Source organism: Eschrichtius robustus, chromosome 17, assembly GCF_028021215.1.
Source record: "Eschrichtius robustus isolate mEscRob2 chromosome 17, mEscRob2.pri, whole genome shotgun sequence".
NCBI lineage: Eukaryota > Metazoa > Chordata > Mammalia > Artiodactyla > Eschrichtiidae > Eschrichtius > Eschrichtius robustus.
In genome coordinates, this window is record NC_090840.1 from 15,220,358 (window position 1) to 15,244,345 (window position 23,988).

The window sequence follows — 23,988 nt, forward strand, 5'->3', positions numbered from 1 at the left end:
AGGTTAAAAGTGGACACAAAAATAAACATTTTCGGGCTTCCCTGGTGGCGCAGTGGTTGAGAATCTGCCTGCCGATGCAGGGGACACGGGTTCGAGCCCTGGTCTGGGAGGATCCCACATGCCGCGGAGCTACTGGGCCCGTGAGGCACAATTACTGAGCCTGCGCATCTGGGCCTGTGCTCCGCAACAAGAGAGGCCACGACAGTGAGAGGCACGGCGCGCGCACCGCCATGAAGAGCGGCCCCCACTTGCCACAACTACAGAAAGCCCTCGCACAGAAATGAAGACCCAACACAGCCATAAATAAATAAATAAATAAATTTGAGAAAAATATAAAATAAAATAAACATTTTCTTACAATTAACTGCTACCAAAAGCTTTCTGTTTAGAAAAATATCCAGTTAGAGTTAGAAGACTTTTTAAATGCTGGACCTCAAACCTCAGGGAAATTGATCCACTTAAATATTTTAACCGTTTATTTTTATGGGTAAGATGTTGAAGCAATCAATGCTAATCTCTTTATGGGAAGGTGATTCAGACACACTAAAAATTCTACTTTCTCCTTTGTGGTGTTTTGAAACAGTCTTATTCCTGCATAATTTATAATAAGAATCTAGAAACACGGAGTCAGATTTTCCCGATGTCTATCATTCAAATGTGGAGGCAGAGGGTAGAAAGTGTAGTGTATTTTCTTCTTGCATTCTCTGCAATAAAACTTCTCAAAGAGCACCATTCTGTATGGTGTAAGTCATTTTTGTTTTTAGGAACTAAGAAATACTAACTTGGCCACCTTTCCACCTTCTCTTTGAAGAAGCTAATATTGATGCACAGATTTCAAATATAAAATAAAGACTAAAAGGAGCCTTATTCCAAAAAACAGGACAAGGAAAAAGAAGATCTGGGAATCAAACTCAGATTTAACTCAAAATGAAATCTTAGCAACCACTCTTTCATTCAAGACCTAAATAATGAATCTCAGCTTTGTAATACAAATTACGTCAGTGATGGAATGATTCCCAGAGATTTAACTGACCCTTTTGAAAATCAGATTAAATATTAGACTGCCATTTCCTATAGGTGAAGGTATTAGAAACCAAAATGTGCAAGATATATGTGAATTAATTTTAAATATTGTATTTGAACATTATTCCAATGTCATCAATATCACTTGAATAATTTTTAGCAAAACATTTTCACTTTATATTCCCATTTAAACAGGATTCCTTTCTAACAAAAGAAAGTGTCTCTGGAAGTTCCAGTCTAGATACAATTAGAGAATCCAGTGCAAGTAGAAGTAATAAAATAAACCAGCTCTGCGTCCTAATCAGGAAGGTTCACTGCCGAAGTAAGATCAGTCATCATAATTAAGGCATAGAGTGAAAAAGTTGAGAATTTGTCAGAAATACTGACAAGAAAACCAGAATGAAAATGGATTTTATAAACCAACTACCCATCACTGTCAAAAGACTCCTCTTATTCTTTCCTCTAAAAGAAAATATCCTGAACCATCAAATTGAACATAGAAAAGATGGAGAAGAACAATCCTTAGCAGTACAAGAAGACATCCAATAAAATAGTACATAGATTCAATTCTGAAAAATAATTTTAAAATCCCATGATGGCTTTTACCACTTTTGAACCTGCCTGCCTAAGTGAGCTTTCCCCCAAAAGCAGGAGTTGAGTTAAGGATTCAAGGCCAAACAGTTTATTTGGGAGATTCAGGAAACACTGGATGGGAGTGTTGACGTGATGCACAGGAAGAAAGGGCGGCTTACAAAGGATGTAGAAACATACCTCAGGATTGTCTCACCCATGAGGGGATGGAGCTGGGATGTTTAACAGTCATTGGTTAAGATGGCTTTAGGCGTGGGAGGCCAGGGTGTTAATTCCTTGGCACTTGAAATCGGCAGGAGTCAAGCACTTTCCCAGCCTACAGAGAAGACCTTCAGGCAAAAGAAGACCCACAGACCTTCAGGAGGTCCTCCACCTCGACAACGGGAAGGTCCCACAGTACAGATGGGGCACTGAAAGTACTGTCCACACTGGCTCCTCCAAGGACTTCATTCCCATCAACGGTTGTGTCCGCTGTTGGTATTTCATATCAGTCTTCTCTCTCCCTTTTCTCTACTATCCAACAGAGCATATATTCCACATTCGAGCCATCTACCTCTAAGCTATAAAATATACCATTTTAGTTTAGCCTTTATTTCTCCCCTTGAGTCTACTTTATATTCTCTGTAAATTAAAACCCTTAGTCTATTCCTATGTTGTAAATTTTTTAACATCAACTTTGCTCTCAACTGGGTTGTTTAAAAAAAAAAAGTCACTCCCTTGGTAGTATTATGGTCCATCATGCATCCACGAAAAATGATGGACTGGTCCACAGGGTAAGAGCTACCATCCAGAGAATCTTTTATGTTATGAGAGCAGAAGAGGTAATTCTGGCAGTTCCAAAAGTACACATTGTCCCAAAATAATGAGGAGGGAGCGGGGAAGGCAAATCTAAAACTTAACTGGGAAGAAGCATTTCCAATGAAATGTCACTTCACTGCTTTGAACAAATATAGTCTTTAAAAATAGTCCAATCTAACCATTCTTAGGCTGCAGAGACAGTTCCATAATATATTAGTAACTTCCTTCTAGGCCTGAAAGATTCCTCTTTGCCTTTACTGTATACATAGTCAAAATGAGATGATAATGTGCCTAGGTAAATTTACCCTAAAACAACCTTAACTGATGTAAGCATTTGATAAGTATTATGCTTCATAAGTTAGAAAAATCAATTCAGAGAATTCAAGAAATAGACAGGAACTAATGGGAATGTAGCATTATAGGTTTCTTGGAATAAAGGGATTTATTGCCATTCAACAGAGGTATTGAATATGGAACAAAAATGGCTTGGTTAAGATTAAGTTGTTTAGATTTGAGATTGCCTAATCTGGCTCTAATAAAGTCACTATTTTTAAGAGAGATAAAAATGAAAAAATAGACCAGTACACATCACTGAAACTCTCTGGATGTTTTTATGCTGGGTTTGAAGACCCATCCCCTGGTTGCCCTTCTCCATGGCCACTTTCAAGCTTTGACAGAGCCACTGTTGAACAAGATCCTTTCCTAGGGGTAAGTTTTATATTTATGTAAGGATCAGGCCACACTACCAAACGCACGGTTCCCTGAGACAAACCATCCATTGTATAATGCAATGATTATTTTAAAAATCAGACATCTCTAATTACAGTATGAAGTCTTCACCTTTAGAATCTAAATCAGTGCTTCTCAAACTATCTGTGACGAAGGACTATTTTTTAATTATTATTTCTAGTCTATTGTTACTGATACTTTTGCAAGATACATTAAAGATGAATTACTAGAAAATGAAAATTTTAAAACATACAAAATTTAAGCCCAATTTTTTATTGTTGTTATTAGATTCAACAGACACATAATTACTCTGTCAAAAATTTTTTTTAAGTTTCTCAACATTTACTCTCAATGTCAGCTCATATTCTGTCACAGACCAGTAACTGCTGGTGGGCAGCAGTGGCCGGGGACCACACTTTGAGTAGCACTGATCTGAAGCGCCATGCACGTATTTATTCAAAAGATATACTTTACCTCTGACATCCTTTCCAAATCCTATAGAAGAAACTTTTTTGCCCACTTCTTCACAATTGTTTGGTTTCTCCTTCATAACGTCATCGTCACCAGCAACATCAGGAGAGTATTTTTTCTTTCTCTTTTTCTTGTGTCGAGGAGGAAGCTTTTTTGGAAAAGTAAACATTGGGAATATCACAAGAAACATTGCAATGGCACAAAGGAGGAATCCACTCCACCTAAAAAATTGGGAAATGTGAATAGCATTTATGGCTTTGGTATTATGAGTGTGAACAAATTAGCAAAGTAGAAGTTTGTGGTGATAAATTTCTCCAGAGAGAACTTTTTACCTTCATCAAGTGTACAGCAGTAAGAAGTTAGACAACTTAAGAAAATATAGTATGGAATCCTCCCTTTCTACGGTATAAATGAGAAATCTATGCAGTAATTATACTAGTATTATAATGACTATTACAATCAGCTGCCTGACTAGAATTTCATTCAATTCAAGTATTTTTGAGCACATATATGTTAGCTCTGCTAATTAACATTGTTAGTCCTACTACAGTGTGCATCTTATAATAAATCAATAGCCCATAAATTTAAGAGAAAAATAATATAGAGTCTATAGCATGCTTTCTGGACCAATATGGACACTTTTTTCTTAGAAGAAAACCATTAATATCTGGTATGAAATGTATTTCAAATTGCTGATGGCATTCAAATATTTTTCTGCAAGCACTTAAGAATGTATTAACCCTTCTTAGCTGGCCTTCCCAAACTTAACCAAGTTATGAGCGGAGCTGAAGACATTTACACTCAATCTTTGCCTTCAAGAACTTACAATCTGCTTGTAAAGCGAGCTAAAGATATAAGAAATGATTCCAAGCAATTCCAAGAAATGCAAGAATGTACACAATTGTTAGATCATGTGGTATAGAAGATGAATGTTATAAAAATTCAGAAGGGAAATCAATGTGTCAGACACAAAATTACTCTGTCAAAAATTTTTTTTAAGTTTCTCAACATTTACTCTCAATTTCAGCCCATATTCTGTCACAGACCAGTAACTGCTGGTGGTCAGCAGTGGCCGGGGACCACACTTTGAGTAGCACTGATCTGGAACTTGAGAAGTGGAACTTGAGCTATGTAGAACTGAGATTCTGTCTTTAGACTCATCTGAGGTTGCCATGCTGAGGAAACTAGGAAGCAAATACAGAGTAGATCTCTAATTCTAGTCCTGTATTAGAACATGTGTTAAGGCATTGGGCTTCTTGCCTGCATAATTCCCCAAGGGCAATTTTTCAGTCCCCTTTCAACCTTTTCTTAGCAAATAGAGGTCCCTGGTCCTGCCTAACAGGGTCACTAACTTTCCAACTAGGATTCCTCAACTCCAAACTCTGTCCTCAAAGCTTCCAAGTTCATAAACGCTCAGATTCTGGCCTCTGTATCAATACTTTCCCATCCATTGTTATCAGAACGCAAACAGCATTCTAAGCATTCATGTTGAACATAACCCAGTAAGAATACAGACCAACTGCAAAGTGAAAATTCATTTTTAGAAAATAAGTGTTTCTATTAAAATGCTGTTATCAGCTGCTAAAGGTCACAGCTTAACTGAGAAAATGATTCCTAGAACCAGTCATTAATAATCCAGTGTGCTATTTTCAAAGATACTTAACGTTATATCCAATTAAGATATTAAAGCAATCAGAAAAAGGTTTTATTTTTAGAAGACTGCTCAGGGCAGACTTCCAGCAATCTCAATGATTCAGTATTTAATCACGAACCCAGTGCCTAGCACAGGTTAGGTACTCAAAAAATTTCCTAAATAAATAAATTGAATGAGATAGGTGTTTTAAAAACAGAGCCATCTGTCTGCAGGGACATAGCTATGATAATATCTGGCCCTTTTTGTACTTGGCTGCATATGAGGACTTTACTAACCCAGCCCTGCCATTACCTTTCTTGAATTTCTTTCTGCAAACTCTGCATTCAAGTCCCCTGAACCCTTTAGTTTCCTGGACCTCTCATGCCCTCTCCAGAAGAGGGCAGGCAGCAGACTATAAGGGGCAATTCTTGAGCTGTGGCTTCAGACTGACCTGGGTTTTTATCCTGTCTTTCCCACTTACTAGCTCTAAGATCCTGGGGAAATTAGTTTGCTTTTCTGAACAGGCTTTCTAATCTGAAAGGGAAGTAATAATAACTTTTGTGGGGGGGGGGGGTCATCAAAATTAATAAGACAATGTATAAAGCCTAATAAAATGCCTGCCCCCAAAGCAACAATAAATTCACGGTAGCTAGTTTTGTTTTTTATGTAGATCTGCACTCAGGGCTCCCACCTCCACCCAGAGCCATTGACTTAAAATTATATGCAAACATTAAAGATACACTCAGAGTACCACAAAGGGAGAAAATAACAGAAGAAGGGAAAGAATTATACTGAATAGACAAAAAAATTAAAAAATGTTTAGGGACATTTCTAAGCAGAGCAAATCGGTCTCCAGTAACATCAAAGTTAACACATGATATAATGGTGGTGCTAAAGAGGACGTTGAGAAAAGCTAAGTAAGGCAAGGAAGTGTGCATTACATGTTGGAAAAAGACGCATCAGTAAGAGCTAAAATTGAAAAGCCAGGGCTCCTGACTCCCTTTCATGAACCATTACTCAGAGACTATTCATGAAGGGAGGACAGTTAAGTACATTGACTAAAACCTCCACCCTGGACTCAATTTCTTGTCCAGCTCCCACTGACTCTGAGACTTTGGGCAAGGTGTTCAAGTCGCTGATCATCAATTTCCTCATCTGCAAAATGGGCACACTCTTAGTGACTACATGTGGTTGTTATAAGCCTTCAATGAAAATGTTGGTAAAGCTCTTAGAATAATGCTTGATACATAGCACCCAATTAATATTAGCATTATTCACTCATTCCTTCCTTCCCTCTTCCAGCATATATTTACCAAAAAACCTATCATTGCCACTAGGCACCATAGAAACTAACATTGTATCAAATAACTCTGTCATTGTTCAAGGTAGAAGTCTGTTACAAACAGAGCTACTCAATAAACAAAATTCATTTTCAAAGAGACCCCCTAGTATACATTTCTATATTGACAACTTTTATCATTTGTAGAATACTGAGCCATTAAAATGAATAAAACTACTTGAACATTGATTAAATTCAAAGGACTGAATAATAGCTAACACACATTATGTGGGAAGAACTGCTTAGAGCGCCACATACATAGACTCATTTATTCCCCACAACAACCCTATGAAGTAGGTACTGCAACTATTTCCATTTTATGGATCAAAAAACACCCCGAGGCCCAGGGAAGTTAAGTAACTTCCCCAAGGTCACACAGTTACTAGGTGGCAGACTGGGATTTAAAACCAGGGGAGTGTGGCTTCAGGGTCTGCACTCAATTGTTCCACTTTGCTACCAACTGGGTTGATGTCTACTAGAAAACTTTTAGAAAACAGCATAAAGCACTTGTAATCTTAAAGCTCCCGCTTCCTTGCCTTCTCCTTGCCCCTGAGCTGTCCTCCTTGCTTTTCTCCTTCCAGATGTTCCCTTATTGCCATGCTCTTCTCATGGAAATCTATACAGAACACAGATTATACATGGGATGTTCATAGATATATTTTAATAATCTAGTTTTCTGAGAACTTTTTAAAAATCTTTACTCTGAGGTATTTCAGAACTGCAAAGAAAACAGTAGAGACCAAAAATTTCACTATTGATCAAGAACTTAAAATTCCTGTGTCATTCCCCTACTGCTGACAAGGGAACTCCCTTTTGCATGATTTGAAAATTCTACCAGGCCAGGCTCATCTAGATCTTAGCACTTCCACCTTCAATGAGTATTTACTTATAAAAATAACAAGTGTTCTATAATTTAATTAATATTTATTAACTGCTTAGAAAATAGTGTTAAACATTATTCTCACACAGCTCAAGTTATGAGGTTATTAACTTATAATGAAACACAGAGGGAACACAAGTAGTCTAAGAAACTCTTTAGAAAGTAATTACTTGACACTAGTTTCTAATTAATGAAACTCTCTGTTCTAAAATGAAAATTTCTTATCAATGTATGCCTATTACCAATCCATGTTTAATGAATTTGGGATGCCGATACTTTGAGCGAATGCTTGCAATCATGAAGAAATAACTCCTTATGTTCAAGTTGAGGATTGGGAAGAATTCAAATGCAGCCCTTGGAGATATGGATAAGTAACCTATCATCCAAAGTTGGAGTTCTCATTCTAAATCCTAAGCTTACTTATTTAGCAAGACAATTAGAGGCTAGCAAGTGAGAGAGTGGCTACATCTCCAGCACACCCAGGGAAACGAACTATTACCGAGTGAAAAGATTCACTAAGAGTGGGACAGTGGAAACGCAGGGCTAGAGTCCTGGGCAGTGGAGGAGGACAAAGCAGAAACACAAATATAATAAGGAAGTGGGAGAAAATATTTTTTTAAAGGCACAGAAAAGATAATGAAAGCTACAATTAAAGTACACAGGAAAGTCCCGACACAGCCATGTTCCCCTTTTCCTTCACTCTGCTGTGAAGAAAACAGCCGTCTCAGACCTAAAGAATATGGATTAAACTGATGTTCCCAGCTCCTCTGTGTTAGTTTCCTATTGCTGTGATAACAAACCACCAGGGGCGGCATGGCTTAAGACAACACAAATGTATCATCTTAGAGTTCTGGAGGTCAGAAGTAAAAAATGGGTTGGCCAGACTGCATTCCTTCTGGAGGCTCTAGAGGAAAAGCTGGTTCCTTGCTTTTCCTAGCTTCTGCAATCCACCTGCATTCCTTCGCTCATGGTCCCTTCCTCCATCTTTGAGGCACATCACTCCAACCTCTGCTCCAATCATCAAATCTCCTTCTCTTACTCTGACCCTCCTGCCTCTCTCTTTCCCTTATAAGGACCCTTGTAATTATACTGGACCCACTCGGATCATCCAGGATAATCTCCCCATCTCAAGAGCCTAAACTTATTCACATCAGCAAAATCCCTTCTGCCATGTGAAGGTAACACATTCATAGGTTCCGGGGATCAGGACAAGGATATCTTTGGGGATTATTATCCTGCCTGCCAACCCCTCCTAGGTGATGTTTAGCTATTTTTCATCTTCCCATTGGGGAAATTCTTATTTTAACTACAAGGGAACTATGACTCTATCATAATACCAAGTTAAATGAAAGATTTAATAAACGATTCTTACCAGTTTCCAATGAAACGAGGGTCATCCTGATTAAGGTGAACGGGACTTCTGGGATCAACGTAAAAACCAATAAGAAGTCCACCTAACAAATATCCCACTGCAGGACCAAGTGCTCCCATGACATACATGATGGCTGAGAAGACAGAAGGGGAAATGTGAAATATAACATCGTGTCATTTGTTTCAGTAGTTGTCTAATTTCAGTCATACCATGCATATGTCACAGTTAAACCCAGTTAACAACTTCCGAAAACAGAGAACTTTAGAGATCCTGTCGATGTTGACATTTGGGTTTCAAACCATGTCCTTTATTTAACTGTTGTCTGTTGTCCTCTTAGAACATCAGAACTTCTTTGGTTACTTCTGAAAGTACAGACCTGGGCTAGTTATTAAGGCAGTCACTGGATAACCAAGAGAGGTTAACAGGTAGTCTCAAGATAAGAAAAGAGCAAGAAGTAGATGTCCCTCATCCCAGCTAGAAGATATTCTAACGGGCTGAGGGAACTTGAGGCCAGTTTTGCCATGAAGCTGGATTCAGCACCCTCAAAGCACTAATATTTTCAAATCACCACTTGAGAATCAAAGAAGACCTCACAATGCGTTTGGTTTATTGTTAAATGAGGAATATTACTTAAAGGTTAATAAATCTCCTTAAATGGCATGAGTGAGACAGTCCAAATGGAAAGTACTAACGCACAGCTGAATTTGAAAAAGTTTTAAAGCACATGTCCAAAGGGAGAGGGGTGTTGACTGTCAGTAGATCAGAAAGGTGGTCATTCTGTCCAGAAAAATGTGGCCATCAAAATGGGCTTATAGGAAAAATGACAACAACAGATGCACTGTCATTTCTTTATATTATTTTCACTGCTGTGATTGAAATTTTTAAAATAAACAACATATTGCTAATTTGTAAATTTTGAGGTAGAATAGGGAATTCCTTGAAAGTCATAGAAAAATCTAGCTGCACTCCAAACACGTTTCCTCCTGTTGAAACTCAGTTATTTGGGGACAACTCAATAAACACTTTTAAGATACCCCTGTGTGCAAGGCATGATAAACTCAGGTGATACATGCTTCTCATTTCTGTTGCTTTCCTGCATTTTAACCAAAGAATAAATAAGTGATTTGTCATATCCTTTAAATAGTACCTATTTACCAGAAAGCAAATTTGGACTGTCCGAAATCCCTTTGCCTGACTTTATCAGCTGCACCTAAATAAACACTGAATAACCTTATACTTCCTGTAACTTACAACTAGAGACAGTAATTTAACACCTTCTCCCACTTTCCTCACCATTTCAAAAGAGAAAAGCACAGTGTTTATTTATCTTACAGAATCATATGATTGTAACAATAAGACATTAGGTTCTTAGACTTCTCCATCTGTGTTTGGAAAGGAAGAACAGAGGCATAGCAGCAAGTAATTGGCATTCTTTTGGACTCATGCTTTTAATAAAATAAAATTTGAATTTTGATAAATATCTTGTTAACCTCTCTGTTTACAGCCTAAAACAGAACTCAAGAATAGAAAGTACTTTTTCAGTTTCAGGTATTCCCATAAGCACATGAAGATAAAATGTATGTTTACACCTCCAGGCAAACCAGCGCCATTTACAACTCAAAACTGTAATGAGGCCAAAATGTGACACAAATCATCTCCCCAAAATTGTCCTTCTGGAGTAAAAGAGACTGTCTTACAAACACAGACGGCGGAAAAGATATTTCCGCCATACTCTATGCCTGGGGCATTTGCATGCAGCATCTTGAAGTGCCAAGAAGCCGTGTGCAGGATGTGTGCTGGCAGGACCACGCAATCAGCCGGTGAATGGAAAACCAATGAAATAACGTGCACCAAGAAACCTTAACTGCTTTACGAACTATAGATCAAGCTTTTTAAAATTCACCGATAGAATCAGAAAAATTCATTTTTATTATATAGCAAACAATGTTAAGTTCAATGGACTCACTCTCATTAACAGAAATACATATATGTACACCTACATATGTACATCTATATAACTATAGTACATGTTATACTATATAATATAGTACAATAACTATGCTAAATACATAAATATATGTTTATATATTTATAAATATATATCACACATATATGTATATATAATAACTTACTACTATAGTCCCATTTAGTAAATAAATCACTCTAGCCACTGAGTTAACATTTGTTAATTCATTAAGTAATGGCACTTATTCAGAGCTTTTTAGAGGAGCAAATTGTTAAAGCAAACCACTAACTCTCTCAGTCAAAAATTCCCAATCAGGACTTGAGGACATGGGGAGGGGGAAGGGTAAGCTGGGACGAAGTGAGAGAGTGGCATGGACATATACACACTACCAAATGTAAAACAGATAGCTAGTGGGAAGCAGCCGCATAGCACAGGGAGATGAGCTCAGTGCTTTGTGACCACCTAGAGGGGTGGGATAGGGAGGGAGGGAGGGAGACGCAAGAGGGAGGAGATAATGGGGATACTGTGTATATGTATAGCTGATTCACTTTGTTATAAAGCAGAAACTAACACACCATTGTAAAGCAATTATATTATACTCCAGGAAAGATGTTAAAAAAAAAAACATTCCCAATCAGCTCCTCCCCCCGCCCCAAAGAAACAACTCTACTTGGAGTTCAAGGGCGGGACGAGTAGGCCTGCTACCATTTCAATCCTAAAACCTACTGCCTGTGCTCAGGCTCCAGGCAGACTGATTCAGAACAGGCCTGGGCAGAGCCAGCTCCCTTCCTTTGTGGCTCCCAGGGTGCGCCTCAGGCCCTTCTATCCCCCTGAATCCCACCCATTCTTCAAGGCCCAACCACGTCCAGCACTGGCCATCCTCCCCTGAGTGATCTCTCTCCTCAAAATCCCTGTAGACAATATACGGTCTCTCCCAGTGGCCTCCACAATTTTTCTCACACATCCCTATCGGTAAGAGGTTTGAAGTATGTACCCCCAGTGTACTTTTCAGTAAAACACTGTGTACGTACCATTAGTCTCTGTCTCACAGCTCGAATCTATATTGGTAAATCCTGTTGGTTCTACCATCAAATCAGGTCCAATATGGCGCACCGTACCTCCACCCTGGTCCAAGCCACCATCATCGCTCACCTGGAAAATTGCTTGAGGCCTTCCAGCTGGTCTCTGTGCTCCTGTCCTTACTTCCCTCCAAAGTATTTTCAACACAGCGACCTTACTGATCCTCTAGAAACACGAGCCAGATCACATCGCTTCTTTGCTCACACCCACCAGTGTCTTCCCATTCCACTCCCAGGAAAAAAGCCCAAGTCCTTTCAAGGACCTGGCCACACCCTCGCCCCACCCCTCGGTCTCCACCCCCCAGCTATTCACTGGGCTCCAGGCGTACTGACCTCCTCACTCTTCTTTGTCCTTCCAGACACGTTCCCACATTAGGGTGTTAGTACGTGCTCTGTGCGCGGTGGGCAGGGGTGCCTTGCCCAGAGACAGCCACGTGGCTCATTCCCTTCGTTCCTCCAGGTAATTACTCTGTCCCTTCTCACCAAGACCTCACTCGGCCACGTCATCTAAAAAGTTACAACTCTTTCCCCCATTCTTCCCGTCGTTTCTCCTCAGCATGTATCACCACCTAACACACTTTATCTTTCCTTGGTTCATCTTGTTGATCCCCTGTTCTCCCCGACCAGACCGTAAGCTCCACGAGATCGGGGACGCCTGACGGAGGGGTTCACTGCTGTGTCCCCCGTACCCGGCAGTATAGGAGGCAACACCCACACTCACTCCCATTATTCATGACTCCCGTCACCCCCACGGAGTCTGCATCGTCTACGGCCATTAACAACAGATGTCAGTGACAAACTCTTCCTCAGTGTCTATCATCTCTTGAGACACTAGCTAATGACATAGATGTCAATCAATATTTCATCTAGTGAACTTGGTAATTTCATGGTTTTTGACTGTGTCTCATCAGATGTGATTATACTATCATTGTTTTTTTTTTTTCTCATGATGAGGAGCTTATACTGAGAAGACAGGCTATTCGATGAGCTAACAATAGAAACATAAATACAAGTTCCAGTCTTTTCTTCCTGCCCCCTCCGTGGATGGTCTCACACACCTCCCCTTTGAGAGAACGCTGGACCATTCCATTCTTTTTTTTTTTTTTTTAACATCTTTATTGGAGTATAATTGCTTTACAATGGTGTGTTAGTTTCTGCTTTATAACAAAGTGAATCAGCTATACATATACATATATCCCCATATCTCCTCCTTCTTGTGTCTCCCTCCCACCCTCCCTATCCCACAGCTCTAGGTGGTCACAAAGCACCAAGCTGATCTCCCTGTGCTATGCAGCTGCTTCCCACTAGCTATCTATTTTACATTTGGTAGTGTATATATGTCCATGCCGCTCTCTCACTTCATCCCAGCTTACCCTTCCCCCTCCCCGTATCCTCAAGTCCATTCTCTACCTCTGCGTCTTTATTCCTGTCCTGCCCCTAGGTTCTTCAGAACCATTTTTTGTTTTGTTTTGCATTTTATCTTTTTAAAAACACTTTTCATCCGGGTTTTATTTTTTAATTAATTTTCAAGTTTTTCTTTTAAATCATTGATTACCTTCTAGTTCTCATACCTTAAGTAAGTTTACTTACTTTTTTAGCCTTATTTTTATTAGGCTAATTTCTTTATTTTAAAAAATTTGTTCGATTTCAAACCTTAAATCTTGTTATACTCCTGAATTTGAACTTATGTTTTTGTATTTGGCAGTTTCTCTTTCTTTTTTTTATCCTTCTGACAAGACCTTCTTTTAACAGTCTTTGTTTATCTTAGTCTTCTCTTACATTTTGCTTATTTTGTGATCAGTTTTAGCAGTAGCTTGTTAGAAGCTGGGCTGGGCCTCGTATCACATCTGGGCCCATCTCCCCACTGTCTCTGTGGTCCTGTCCCAGCTGCCCTGCATGGCTCCTCACGCCAGTTAGGGATGGCAGCCTGAGCGACTCAGGGTTAATTCTGCCCTTGGGCTCCAGGCTCGCTTTGCACACGGCTTATTTGATTAGCTGGACCCTATGATTGTTGTCTCAAATTATCCAGTAATGAGAGAATGCAAGTTCTAAATCCAAGGTCTCCGATGAATAAGCACCAACAGTAAGACAAGCCAGGCCCGCAGAGTGAAACAAACAAGGCAGAGGGCACCTCATTCAGTTCCGGCTGCCCTGGGGAGGGTCCTACGGGTTGATCAACCTTCCCAGTGGCTCCTTGAGAGAAGAAGCACAATGCACCCTGCAATGCCAGCCTGCACCTGTTCCACCCCTGCAGTCGGACACCTCCGTTTCTCCATTTCTGGCAGAGTTGAAAGGCCCTCCTTCCTCATCACAAAAGCCCAACTTGGCTACAAAATTATCTCAAATAAGGTTGTTCCGTGAGATCAGCTGCGACCCAGGCAGCAGCTCTCTGAAGTCTACGGAATCTATGTTGGGTAACTCAACCTGCCCCTTGTCGGAGGGCAGGCAATTTTCTCTGCCCTTCTAGGTTCTTCTGGCTGGTCTAAGAATTCAACTGACATGAATCAGATTAACAGGAGAAAATCACACAAAAGTTTAATAACATGTATACATGGGAGAAACTCAGAAAAACTCAACTCACCAAAATGGCCGAAGCCATTATACCAAGGCCAAAGCCTTAAACACCGGGTTCAGCTAAAGACAAAAGAGGATGTTGGGGGTAGTGGTTCAGGACCTCAAAGGGGAGGAAGGCAATTTCACATGGAGATGGAAAAGCAAAGATTTGGTAAATGAATGCTTGCTGGGCCAGGCAGAGACTCTGGGACACAGAGAGGAATTTTAACAAACTGACTTTGCTAGGTTCCTCCCTGCCCACACATGTAGTTCCTCCATAGTTATCTACAGTGATAGCTCCCTTCCTGGAACAGGTCCTCTATCTACACTTTTATGCGCTTAGGGGGAAGGTCAAATGTTCTTCCCGAGTCTTTTGGGCCTTGATTATTTTCAGCTCGAAATAATCTCATGCCAAAGAGATATTTGGGGTGGTAAGTTTTCCTCCCCTACACCCTAAACCCCAAGAAATGACTCCAGAACTCCTCACAGTGGACAGTCAAGCAGCCACGAGCCTCACTGGACCTGGGAAACCGAGGGGACCAATCAAAACCAGCAAAGATCCCAGTATCACAGAGGGCTTCAAGTCACCTCCTTCCTGGCCTCATACCCCAAATGGTTGAGCAGCGCTCCACATCGCGGGGTCACAGGTCACTCACTCAGCCATGCCCTCTGTGATGCCAGGCCCTGGGACAAGGAGGGGGCATTGCAAAGGTGAGTAAGAGGGGTGCGTGGTCCCCCAGAAAGAAACATGTAAAACCAACTATGATTCAAGGCTCAGTGATTAAATACAACCAACACCAACGACGCGCTGTGGGCCACAGGGGGAGAACGATGCATTGTAACTGTTGAGGAGAGAGGACAGAGAGAGCTTCATGGAAAAGAGGGCTCCTGGCCTAAGCCTGCAAGGATAGGAGAAAGGACACCAGCGGCTGAGGGGTTCGCGTGGCACAGGCGTGGGGATTTGGAAGCGCCCAACGTGTTCAGGGAACTGCAGGTGATCTTACACCTGGCGGGGGGAGGTAGAGAAGAGGGCCCACCGCCGCCGCCATCCCTGTCCCATCCGCAGGCCTCGGTACCCAGCTGTGTGCGGCCTGCCAGACCCTCTGCTCTGAGACAGTGAGGGTGGAGAGCAGCAGCCCACTGGCTTCCCCTACCATTCAGCATCCTTAAGAAGTGATCTTTCTGTTGTTGAGGAACAAGTTACTTCCACTGTGCGGTGGAGGGCAGGCCTTCTAGAAAGGGAAATCGGGGCCCTGGTCCTGGGCCTCCTGGGCACTTGTTTCTCTCCTGCCACTCCCCTCCCCTCCCTCTCTCCCTCCTACATCAGGGTGGGAGGGAGTCCAGGGTACCACGTCATGCCCGGAGGCCTCTCCTGCCACCTCATCCCTGCTGCCCCCAGCTCTTGGGAGTGGAAACAATTCTCCTTCTCACGCATTCTCCTCATTTATGGGCAGAATTCAGTGAAAGAACCACTACCCTCAACTGGGGCGGGAAGGGGGGACATCTTTTCTTTCCACCTGTTCAGTTTCCATGCTCCCTTCTTTCAAGGAAAGCCATTCCGCTTTCCTTTGGGACCATCCATCTCCTCACCGCACAGTCTTGACGGCCTGTCAGTCACGGAGCCCCGTCCTTGGTGGCTCATCGGTGGACAGGGGACGAACCCAGGCCGATCAATCAGATGCTCTTCTTCTCCTTGTAATATTTTCCCCCGGATCCCCATGTGGCTCACTCCCCTACTTCTTCCTGATCTCTGCTCAAATATCACCCCTTAGCGTAGCCAACGCTCACCCCATATCTAACAGGACACCTCGTTCCCCACCCTCACCATGTCTGATCACCTTACCCTGCTGGAGTTCTCACTGTGGCACACATCACCATACAACATGACATTTGGGGGCGGGGGGGGAGCTGCTTATTATCTGTCTCTCCCACTGGAATGTCAGTTCCGCGAGAACAAGGACTTTTTTCAGGGATGCCTTATCAATCCCTACGCACTGCTGACCATCGGCACTAATAAACGTTGTTGAACAGAGACACCAGGCAGGCATGGCCTTCCACCCTTGAGTGAAGTAACAGAAGCCGTCAAAGTGGATTCATCCTTGCAACACTGCCCTCCATCCACGGCTCGTGCTCCCTGGATCCCTGGGGCTGCCCTGTCCTGTGTGCCATCTCTATCCCCCTTTCCCATGAAGTGCTGGGTGTGACAGAGGTGGTTCCCATGCTTTACAGTCACAGAGCACTGACCCTCGCCCCACCCCACTCCAGACCTGACCCTTACCTCTGCCAGGCCCTCCACGGGCCACCATCCTCCCCTGCTGGGCTTCCCAAATCCTCAGAGCCTCTTTGTAACTGGCCTGGATTTGCCATACCCTCATTTGAACTTGACCTTTAATGGACCAGCCCCTGCGTCTGTGTTGCTCTCCACCTCCCACTACTCATCCCTCTCTATCCATCGCTTTCCAGTGTCCCCTCTAGGGCAGGACCTACTTTCTCAGTGACCCACGTGGCGGTGCATGCTGCTAGGAACTGATGCTGACAGGGGTTTAGGTTACAAGTAAAATTCAGGCTCAGTCTCAGGACCTGGGCTCACACCCAGGGTGCTCCCACAGAGAAACGTTTTGCATACCTGCCTAAGGTCCTCAAATGACCACCAAACCCATCTGGGGCACAGTGATAGGAGGTCGCCTTCTTGAATATATTTGGTAGCACAGCTACTATACACAACAAAAGGACATGAAAAGCAAGCCACACTTCACTGCAACACAGCAGCTGTGACACCAACTGACACTCAACTTGCACAGCTTCTTGAAAATTAGCCAAGGTACTTCATAGCACCAGAGCGCCAGGTTGAAGGAAAATATTCCCTCACTCATGCCTTCCACTCACAAGCACAGGCAGATAAGAGACCTCTGATCTCGGTTATTTTGAGCAGCAACTTTTTTTTCTTTTAAGTGATTCAGTTATTTCTACACAGGCCTGACAGCAAAAGAAGAGCTGCCACAGCAGTCAGGGAAGAGTCTATCACTTTGCTAAAACATTCAGAGAGCACCTTAGGTCGCAAATGAGAAGATGAGGGAGATGGCTTTAAGTAGATTCCGAGTGTTTTTTCCTCTCTACCATAGCAAACAATAGTTGGTTGACACTCACCATCTTTCTTTAGAGATACTTTCAAAGTCATTTGTAGTCTAAAAGGAAACACACAAGTACGTATGGAAACAGCCAGTTGCACTTAATTCATACCTGGGGCATGGTGGGGGGAGGGTAATGTGCTGTGGCTTTAAAACATCAAATTGGCCACCTGTGAGTGACCACTGTCTATAAATTTAATCTAGTCCTCAGGAAGGACCACAAGGATAGCTACCGTGAAAGCATGAAAAAAAATTAAGTCAAAAATGTTTTAATTGTAATTTGGGGGCAAAAAGAAAGTTTTATTAGAAATAGACTCACAGACATAGAAATTAAACTTATGGTTACCAAACGGGAGGGGGGGAGGGATAAATTAGGAGTTTGGGATTAAAATATACATACTACTATATATAAATTAGATAACCATCAAGGACCTACTGTATAGCACAGGGAACTATATTCAATATCTTGTAATAACCTATAATGAAAGAGAGTGTAAAATATATATATATATATATATATATATATATATATATATATATATATTTATATATAGATGTATAATTGGGACTTCCCTGGTGGCGCAGTGGTTAAGAATCCACCTGCCAATGCAGGGCACACGGGTACGAGCCCTGGTCCGGGAAGATTCCCACATGCCACGGAGAAACTGAGCCCATGCACCACAACTACTGAGCCTGCACTCTAGAGCCCACGAGCCACAACTACTGAGCCCACATGCCACAACTACTGAAGCCTGAGCGCCTAGAGCCCGTGCTCTGCAACAAGAGAAGCCACCATAATGAGAAATCCGCGCACTGCAATGAAAAGTAGCCCCCGCTCGCCACAACTAGAGAAAGCCCATGCGCAGCAACAAAGACCCAATGCAGCCAAAAATTAATTAATTAATTAATAATAATAATAAGTTAATAACTTAAAAAAAAGATACTGTAACCAAGACAACGTAGTATTGGCTTAAAGATAGACAAACAGATCAATGGAATAGAAAAGAAAGTCCAGAAACAGACCCACACATATATATGGACAACAGGCCTTTGACAAAGAAGTAAAGATAATTCCATTGAAAAAGGATATTCTTTTCAACAAATGGTGCTGAAACCATTAGATATCCATATAAAAAAGGAACTGAAAATAGATCACTGACCTAAATGTAAAACCTAAAACTATAAAACTTCTAAAACAATTGGGGAAAATATTTTTCAACAGACAGTTTACCAAAGAATATCTGTGGATGGCAAATAAGAACATGCAAGATGTTCAGTATCATTAGTCATTAGGGAAGTGCAAATTAAAACCACAATGAGGGGAAAGGGGGGAAGTAAATTAGGAGTTTGGGATTAATATATACGCACTACTATATATAAAATAGATAACCAACAGGGACCTACTGTATGGCACAGGGAACTCTACTCAATATTTTGTAATAACCTATAAGGGAAAAGGATCTGAAAAAAAAATATATATATATATATATATTTATATATCTGAATCACTCTGCTGTACACCTGAAACACAACATTGTAAATCAACTATACTTCAGTTTAAAAAAAACCACAATGAGATACCACTAAACTCCTATTCAAATGGTTAAAATTAAAAAGATAATTATACCAAGTACTGGTGAGTATGTCAAGCAATTAGAACTCTCATGCACTGCAGAGGTGAAACATAAAATGTTACAGACACTTTGGAAAACAGTTTGGTAGTGTCTTAAGGAGTTAGACATATAACTACCCTATGATTCAAGCATTTCACTCCCAGGTATTTTCACAAGAGATATGAAAACATGTGTCCATACGAAGGGTTACATACAAATATTCAGAGCACCTCTATTTGTAGAAGCCAAGAACCAGAAACAACAAAAATGTCCATCAAGAGGTGAGCGGATAAACTAATTGTAGTATATTCATACAATGGAATACTATTTAGCAATACAAAGAAATGAATTATTGATACACACTAAAACATGGATAAATCTCAAAATAATTACGCTCAGTGAAAGAAAGTAGACATAAAAAAGTCCACACTGTATAATTCAACTTATAAAATTCTAGAAAATGCAAACTAATCTAAAGTAATAAAAAAACCAGTCTGTGGTGATGGGGCGGGAGGGGGCCAAGCAGAAGGGAGGGATTACAGAGAAGCTCAAGGAAGCTTTTGGCAATGTTGCATAGTCCTGCAGTCTTGATTGTGGTGACAGTTTCACGGGTACATATACACGTCAAAGCTTATCAAATTATATATTTTAATTATGTGCAGCTTATGTCAGCTTCACCTCAGGGGAAAAGAAGACATTTTTCTAAAAGTGGGTTCTGGTGATGGTTGCGCAATTCTATAAATTTACTAAAAATCATTGGATTATATTCTTCAACTGGGTGAACTTTATGGTACATAAATTATGAGTCAGGAAGTCATTAAAAAAAAGAGTAGAAGGAAACACACCATGTATTGAAAGTTGTTAGCTGAGGGTATTGAAATTACAATGGGATTTTTTTCTTGTTTTCTTTATAACGTTCCATATTTTCAGGTTTCTCTAATTGAATACAAATTTTAATAACCAAAAAATTTTTTTCAAACATACCTTCTGGAATTAGTACTTTTATCTCTTTCAGCTACTAATAATCAGCTAACAAATGTATCATCTTTGTGTAAATTTATAATAAATATATTTTTTAAAACTTGAAGGAAGCCTATACAGGATAATGGACTTTTTTGTTGTTCTTATATCTACGGCACCTCCTACAGGGGCACCTGACACATAGTGAGCACTCAGTGCATACCTGATGGATAAGCACACAGTATCTGTAAAGCAATTCTCCATTTTTTTTATGATTGATCTGCCCAATAGTTCATGATGACTTCTCCCAGGCTAAATTATTATAATAATTAGGGATGGGCAAACTACCGGCCAAATCCGGTAAATGAAGTTTTATTGGAACCCAGCCATATGCATTCATTTATACATTGTGCGTAACTACTTTCAACCACAGCAGCAGAATTGAGTAGTTGCTATAAAGACCGTATGGCCCTCAGAGTAAAATATTTACTATTCAGCCCTTTATAGAAAAAGTTTGCCTGGGAAAGTGGGAGGTACAAACTATCGGGTATAAGGTAGGCTACAAGGATGTATTTTACAACACGGGGAATATAGCCAATATTTTGTAATAACTGTAAATGGAGTGTAACCTTTAAAAATTGTTTAAAAAATAAAATTTTTTTTAAAATTCTTAAAATTAAAAACAAAAGTTTGGCAACCCTTTCATGACCGTCATTTATTGCATATTTACCATCAACTAAATGTTTGCACACATTATTTTGTTTCTTAATTTTCACCTCTAAGGGAGTTATAATCATCTAAGCTATGGATATAAATCACAGAGGTATGGGTGAGATGTTGTTTAAATGCATATCTGGAAAAGCCACTTTTCTATAAATGTGTTATTTTTAATCAGTTATCTATGTAGAGTATAAATGTAAAAGTAAGGAATATTTGTATAAAAAAGAAATTCATTTGTAAAGTCCATCTTTCCAAAGTTGGCAATTTCTCAAAGATTTAATTTCTAAGAGTATAAACCCCACATACTATTTTATAGTTGGACTATAATTCACTGTGAAGTAGAATAACTATCTTCCAGAAACTACACTAGGCACTTTACATCTTCTGTGCCACTCAACACTAACAACTTCGTGGAGGAAAAAAATATATTTTCGTTCTCAATTTACAGATGAGAAAGCTGAGTCCCTGAGCAGTTAAGATCAGCAATTAGTAAGTGGCAGAGCCAAAATCAGAACTTGGCTCTATCTGAAACCAAAGCCTATCTTCTCTCCATTTGTGGACACATGTCTCCAAAATACAAAAAAGCAACAAGAGTTTAATTATAAGAAGTATATAGGGGAATTCCCTGGCAATCCAGTGGTTAGGACTCCATGCTTTCACTGCCAAGGGCGCAGGTTCAATCCCTGGTCAGGGAACTATGATCCCGTAAGCCGCATGGCAAGGCCAAAAAAAAAGTTATTAAAAAAAAAAGAGAGAGGGCTTCCCTGGTGGCGCAGTGGTTGAGAGTCTGCCTGCCAATGCGGGGGACGCGGGTTCGAGCCCTGGTCTGGGAGGATCCCACGTGCCGCAGAGCAACTGGGCCCGTGAGCCACAACTACTGAGCCTGCGCGTCTGGAGCCTGTGCTCCGCAACAAGAGAGGCCGCAATAATGAGAGGCCCGCGCACCGCGATGAAGAGTGGCCCCCGCTTGCCACAACTAGAGAAAGCCCTCGCACAGAAACGAAGACCCAACACAGCCAAAAATAATAATAATAATAAAAAATAATAATAATCAGTGTTTTAAAAAAAAAAAAAGAGAGAGAGAGAGAATTGTATACGTCTCTACTGCCAAGGAAATTAAACCTATTAGAGCTGAAAATCCCAAAATACTTTTGTAACTGTTAGTAACAGGAGTTATAGAAGCATTCTAAATAAAAAAGAAGCTCGTTATTTAGATTTCCGTCTCCAGTTTCATCCCTAATTGGTTGCCATAAGGATGGCAGAGAAACGTACATTATCTAAAAAATACATTCCAAATATGTTGTATGACATTTACTTCAATATTATGGTGAAGACTCAGAAGAGCACACCAGCTGTTAACAGCAGATTAAATTTACCTCCTGGGAAGGATGTCACTGCCAAGAAACACCTTCCAGGTAAACAGCCATAGGTATGACACAACTCCTGTTTGCTTTCCAGGCACTCAAAGAAGCATGATTCTCCCAGGAAAGATCCAAGTCTAGAGCAACGCTTAGACATAAGAGAGCAATCTCATGTGCAAATGTCCCTGCAGTCACTGGCATCATCGCGGCCATCCACTGGATTTTATAGACATTCGAGTGATATAAACTTTTCAGGACAGCTTTAATGTTACCCTCCCACCACCCCATCAATCCACAGAAATTAGTTCTATCACAGTAGGTGCTTCCAGTAGGGCTCACTATAAAACTTATTCTTATATTTAGAGAAGCGTTCATACTCAAAGTCTACAGTCACTGACGGGAGAACTATTACCAAAAGATAACATTGGGTACTTATTATATGTAAGATACTGTGCTAAACGCCTTTATATGTATTTTCTCACTTCAACTTCACAGCAGCCTTATGAGGTATGTACTATTGTCCTAATTTAAGGCATTCTCCTTTGTAATCACCTCATTGATGAAGGGATAGAATAAATTCAACCCAATTAAAAATAGATAATCCCTGACTCTTTGTTACCTAACAATAATGAAGATAATTTATCAATACAAGCACTTTTACTAAGTTACTATACTCGCCACCACGGATTTGTCCTCATCTCTTCCCTACTAATGTGGCCAGACTCCCACAGAGACACCTGAAGTGTGAAATCAGAAGAGCCTTAAGTCATTTCAATTCATGGCATCTAGCACTACGACACATCAACCTCTTATGATGAGTAACTTTATTCTTTCTAACTTCTGATCCATTTCTGATCAATCGAAATTCCGAACTATACATGCCCTAAATTGACATACCTTTTTTCCCCCATTGGAAGTTGCGACGGTTAATTTTATGTGTCAGCTTGACTGGGTAAGGGATGCCCAGACAACTGGTAAAACTATTTCTGGGTGCGTCTGTGAGGGTGTTTTTAGAAGATTAGCATTTGCGTCAATAGACTGAGTAAAGAGATCCACCCTCACCAAAGTGTGTGGGCATCATCCGATCCTATGAGGGCCCAGATAGGACAAAAAGGTGGAGGCAGGGCAAATTCTCTCTCTTCTTGAGCTGGGATGGCCACCTTCCCTTGTCCTCAGACATCGGAGCTCTCAATTCTCATGCCTTCAGACTCTGGAACTCACACCAGCAGCCCCTCAATTCTCAGGCTTTTGGACTTGAACTGAAGGTCACCCCCAGCTTTCCTGGTTCTCCAGCTTGCAGATGGCAGACTGTGGGACTTCTCAGCCTCCATAGCCACATGAGCCAATTCCTACAGAAATCTCCTCGTATAAATATATAACTCCTATTCTGTTTCTCTGGAGAACCCTAACATAGATTTGCTTCAAATAGCTAACTTTTTCTTTATGTCATATGATTGTCATAATTAAGCGGTATCCAGCCCCTGACCTGAAAGAAGCTATTAGCTTCACAGGCAGACCTAGTCATCAGCACCTGCATCTGCTTTCGCACGACTGTAATTAATCAAGGTTGTCTTTGTTAGCTAATTACATGAACTCAGGTCCAGGATCGCTCAGCCCAAACCCTTGAGGCTGGATGTGCCTTGGAATGAAGACTTTTTCACATTTTACAAAAGTAAAGGGTGATTGATGCTGTATATTATGCAACTCGAGTCTGGAACGGTGCTCCAAAATCAGGCATGCTATTGTTTCTGCAACAATGAATGAACGAATAT

General features: G+C 40.8%; 1 protein-coding gene across 1 annotated transcript in view; it reads right to left on the reverse strand.

The window, feature by feature from the left end:
• SLCO5A1 (solute carrier organic anion transporter family member 5A1) overlaps nucleotides 1-23,988 on the reverse strand; it is a 121,832-nt gene that overhangs the window by 65,696 nt on the left and 32,148 nt on the right. Inside the window, exons 2-3 of the mRNA XM_068525650.1 lie at nucleotides 8,837-8,969; nucleotides 3,616-3,833 (exon numbers count right to left, since the gene is read on the reverse strand). Coding sequence (XP_068381751.1) covers nucleotides 3,616-3,833; nucleotides 8,837-8,969 — 351 coding nt within the window. The remainder of the gene's footprint in view (nucleotides 1-3,615; nucleotides 3,834-8,836; nucleotides 8,970-23,988) is intronic.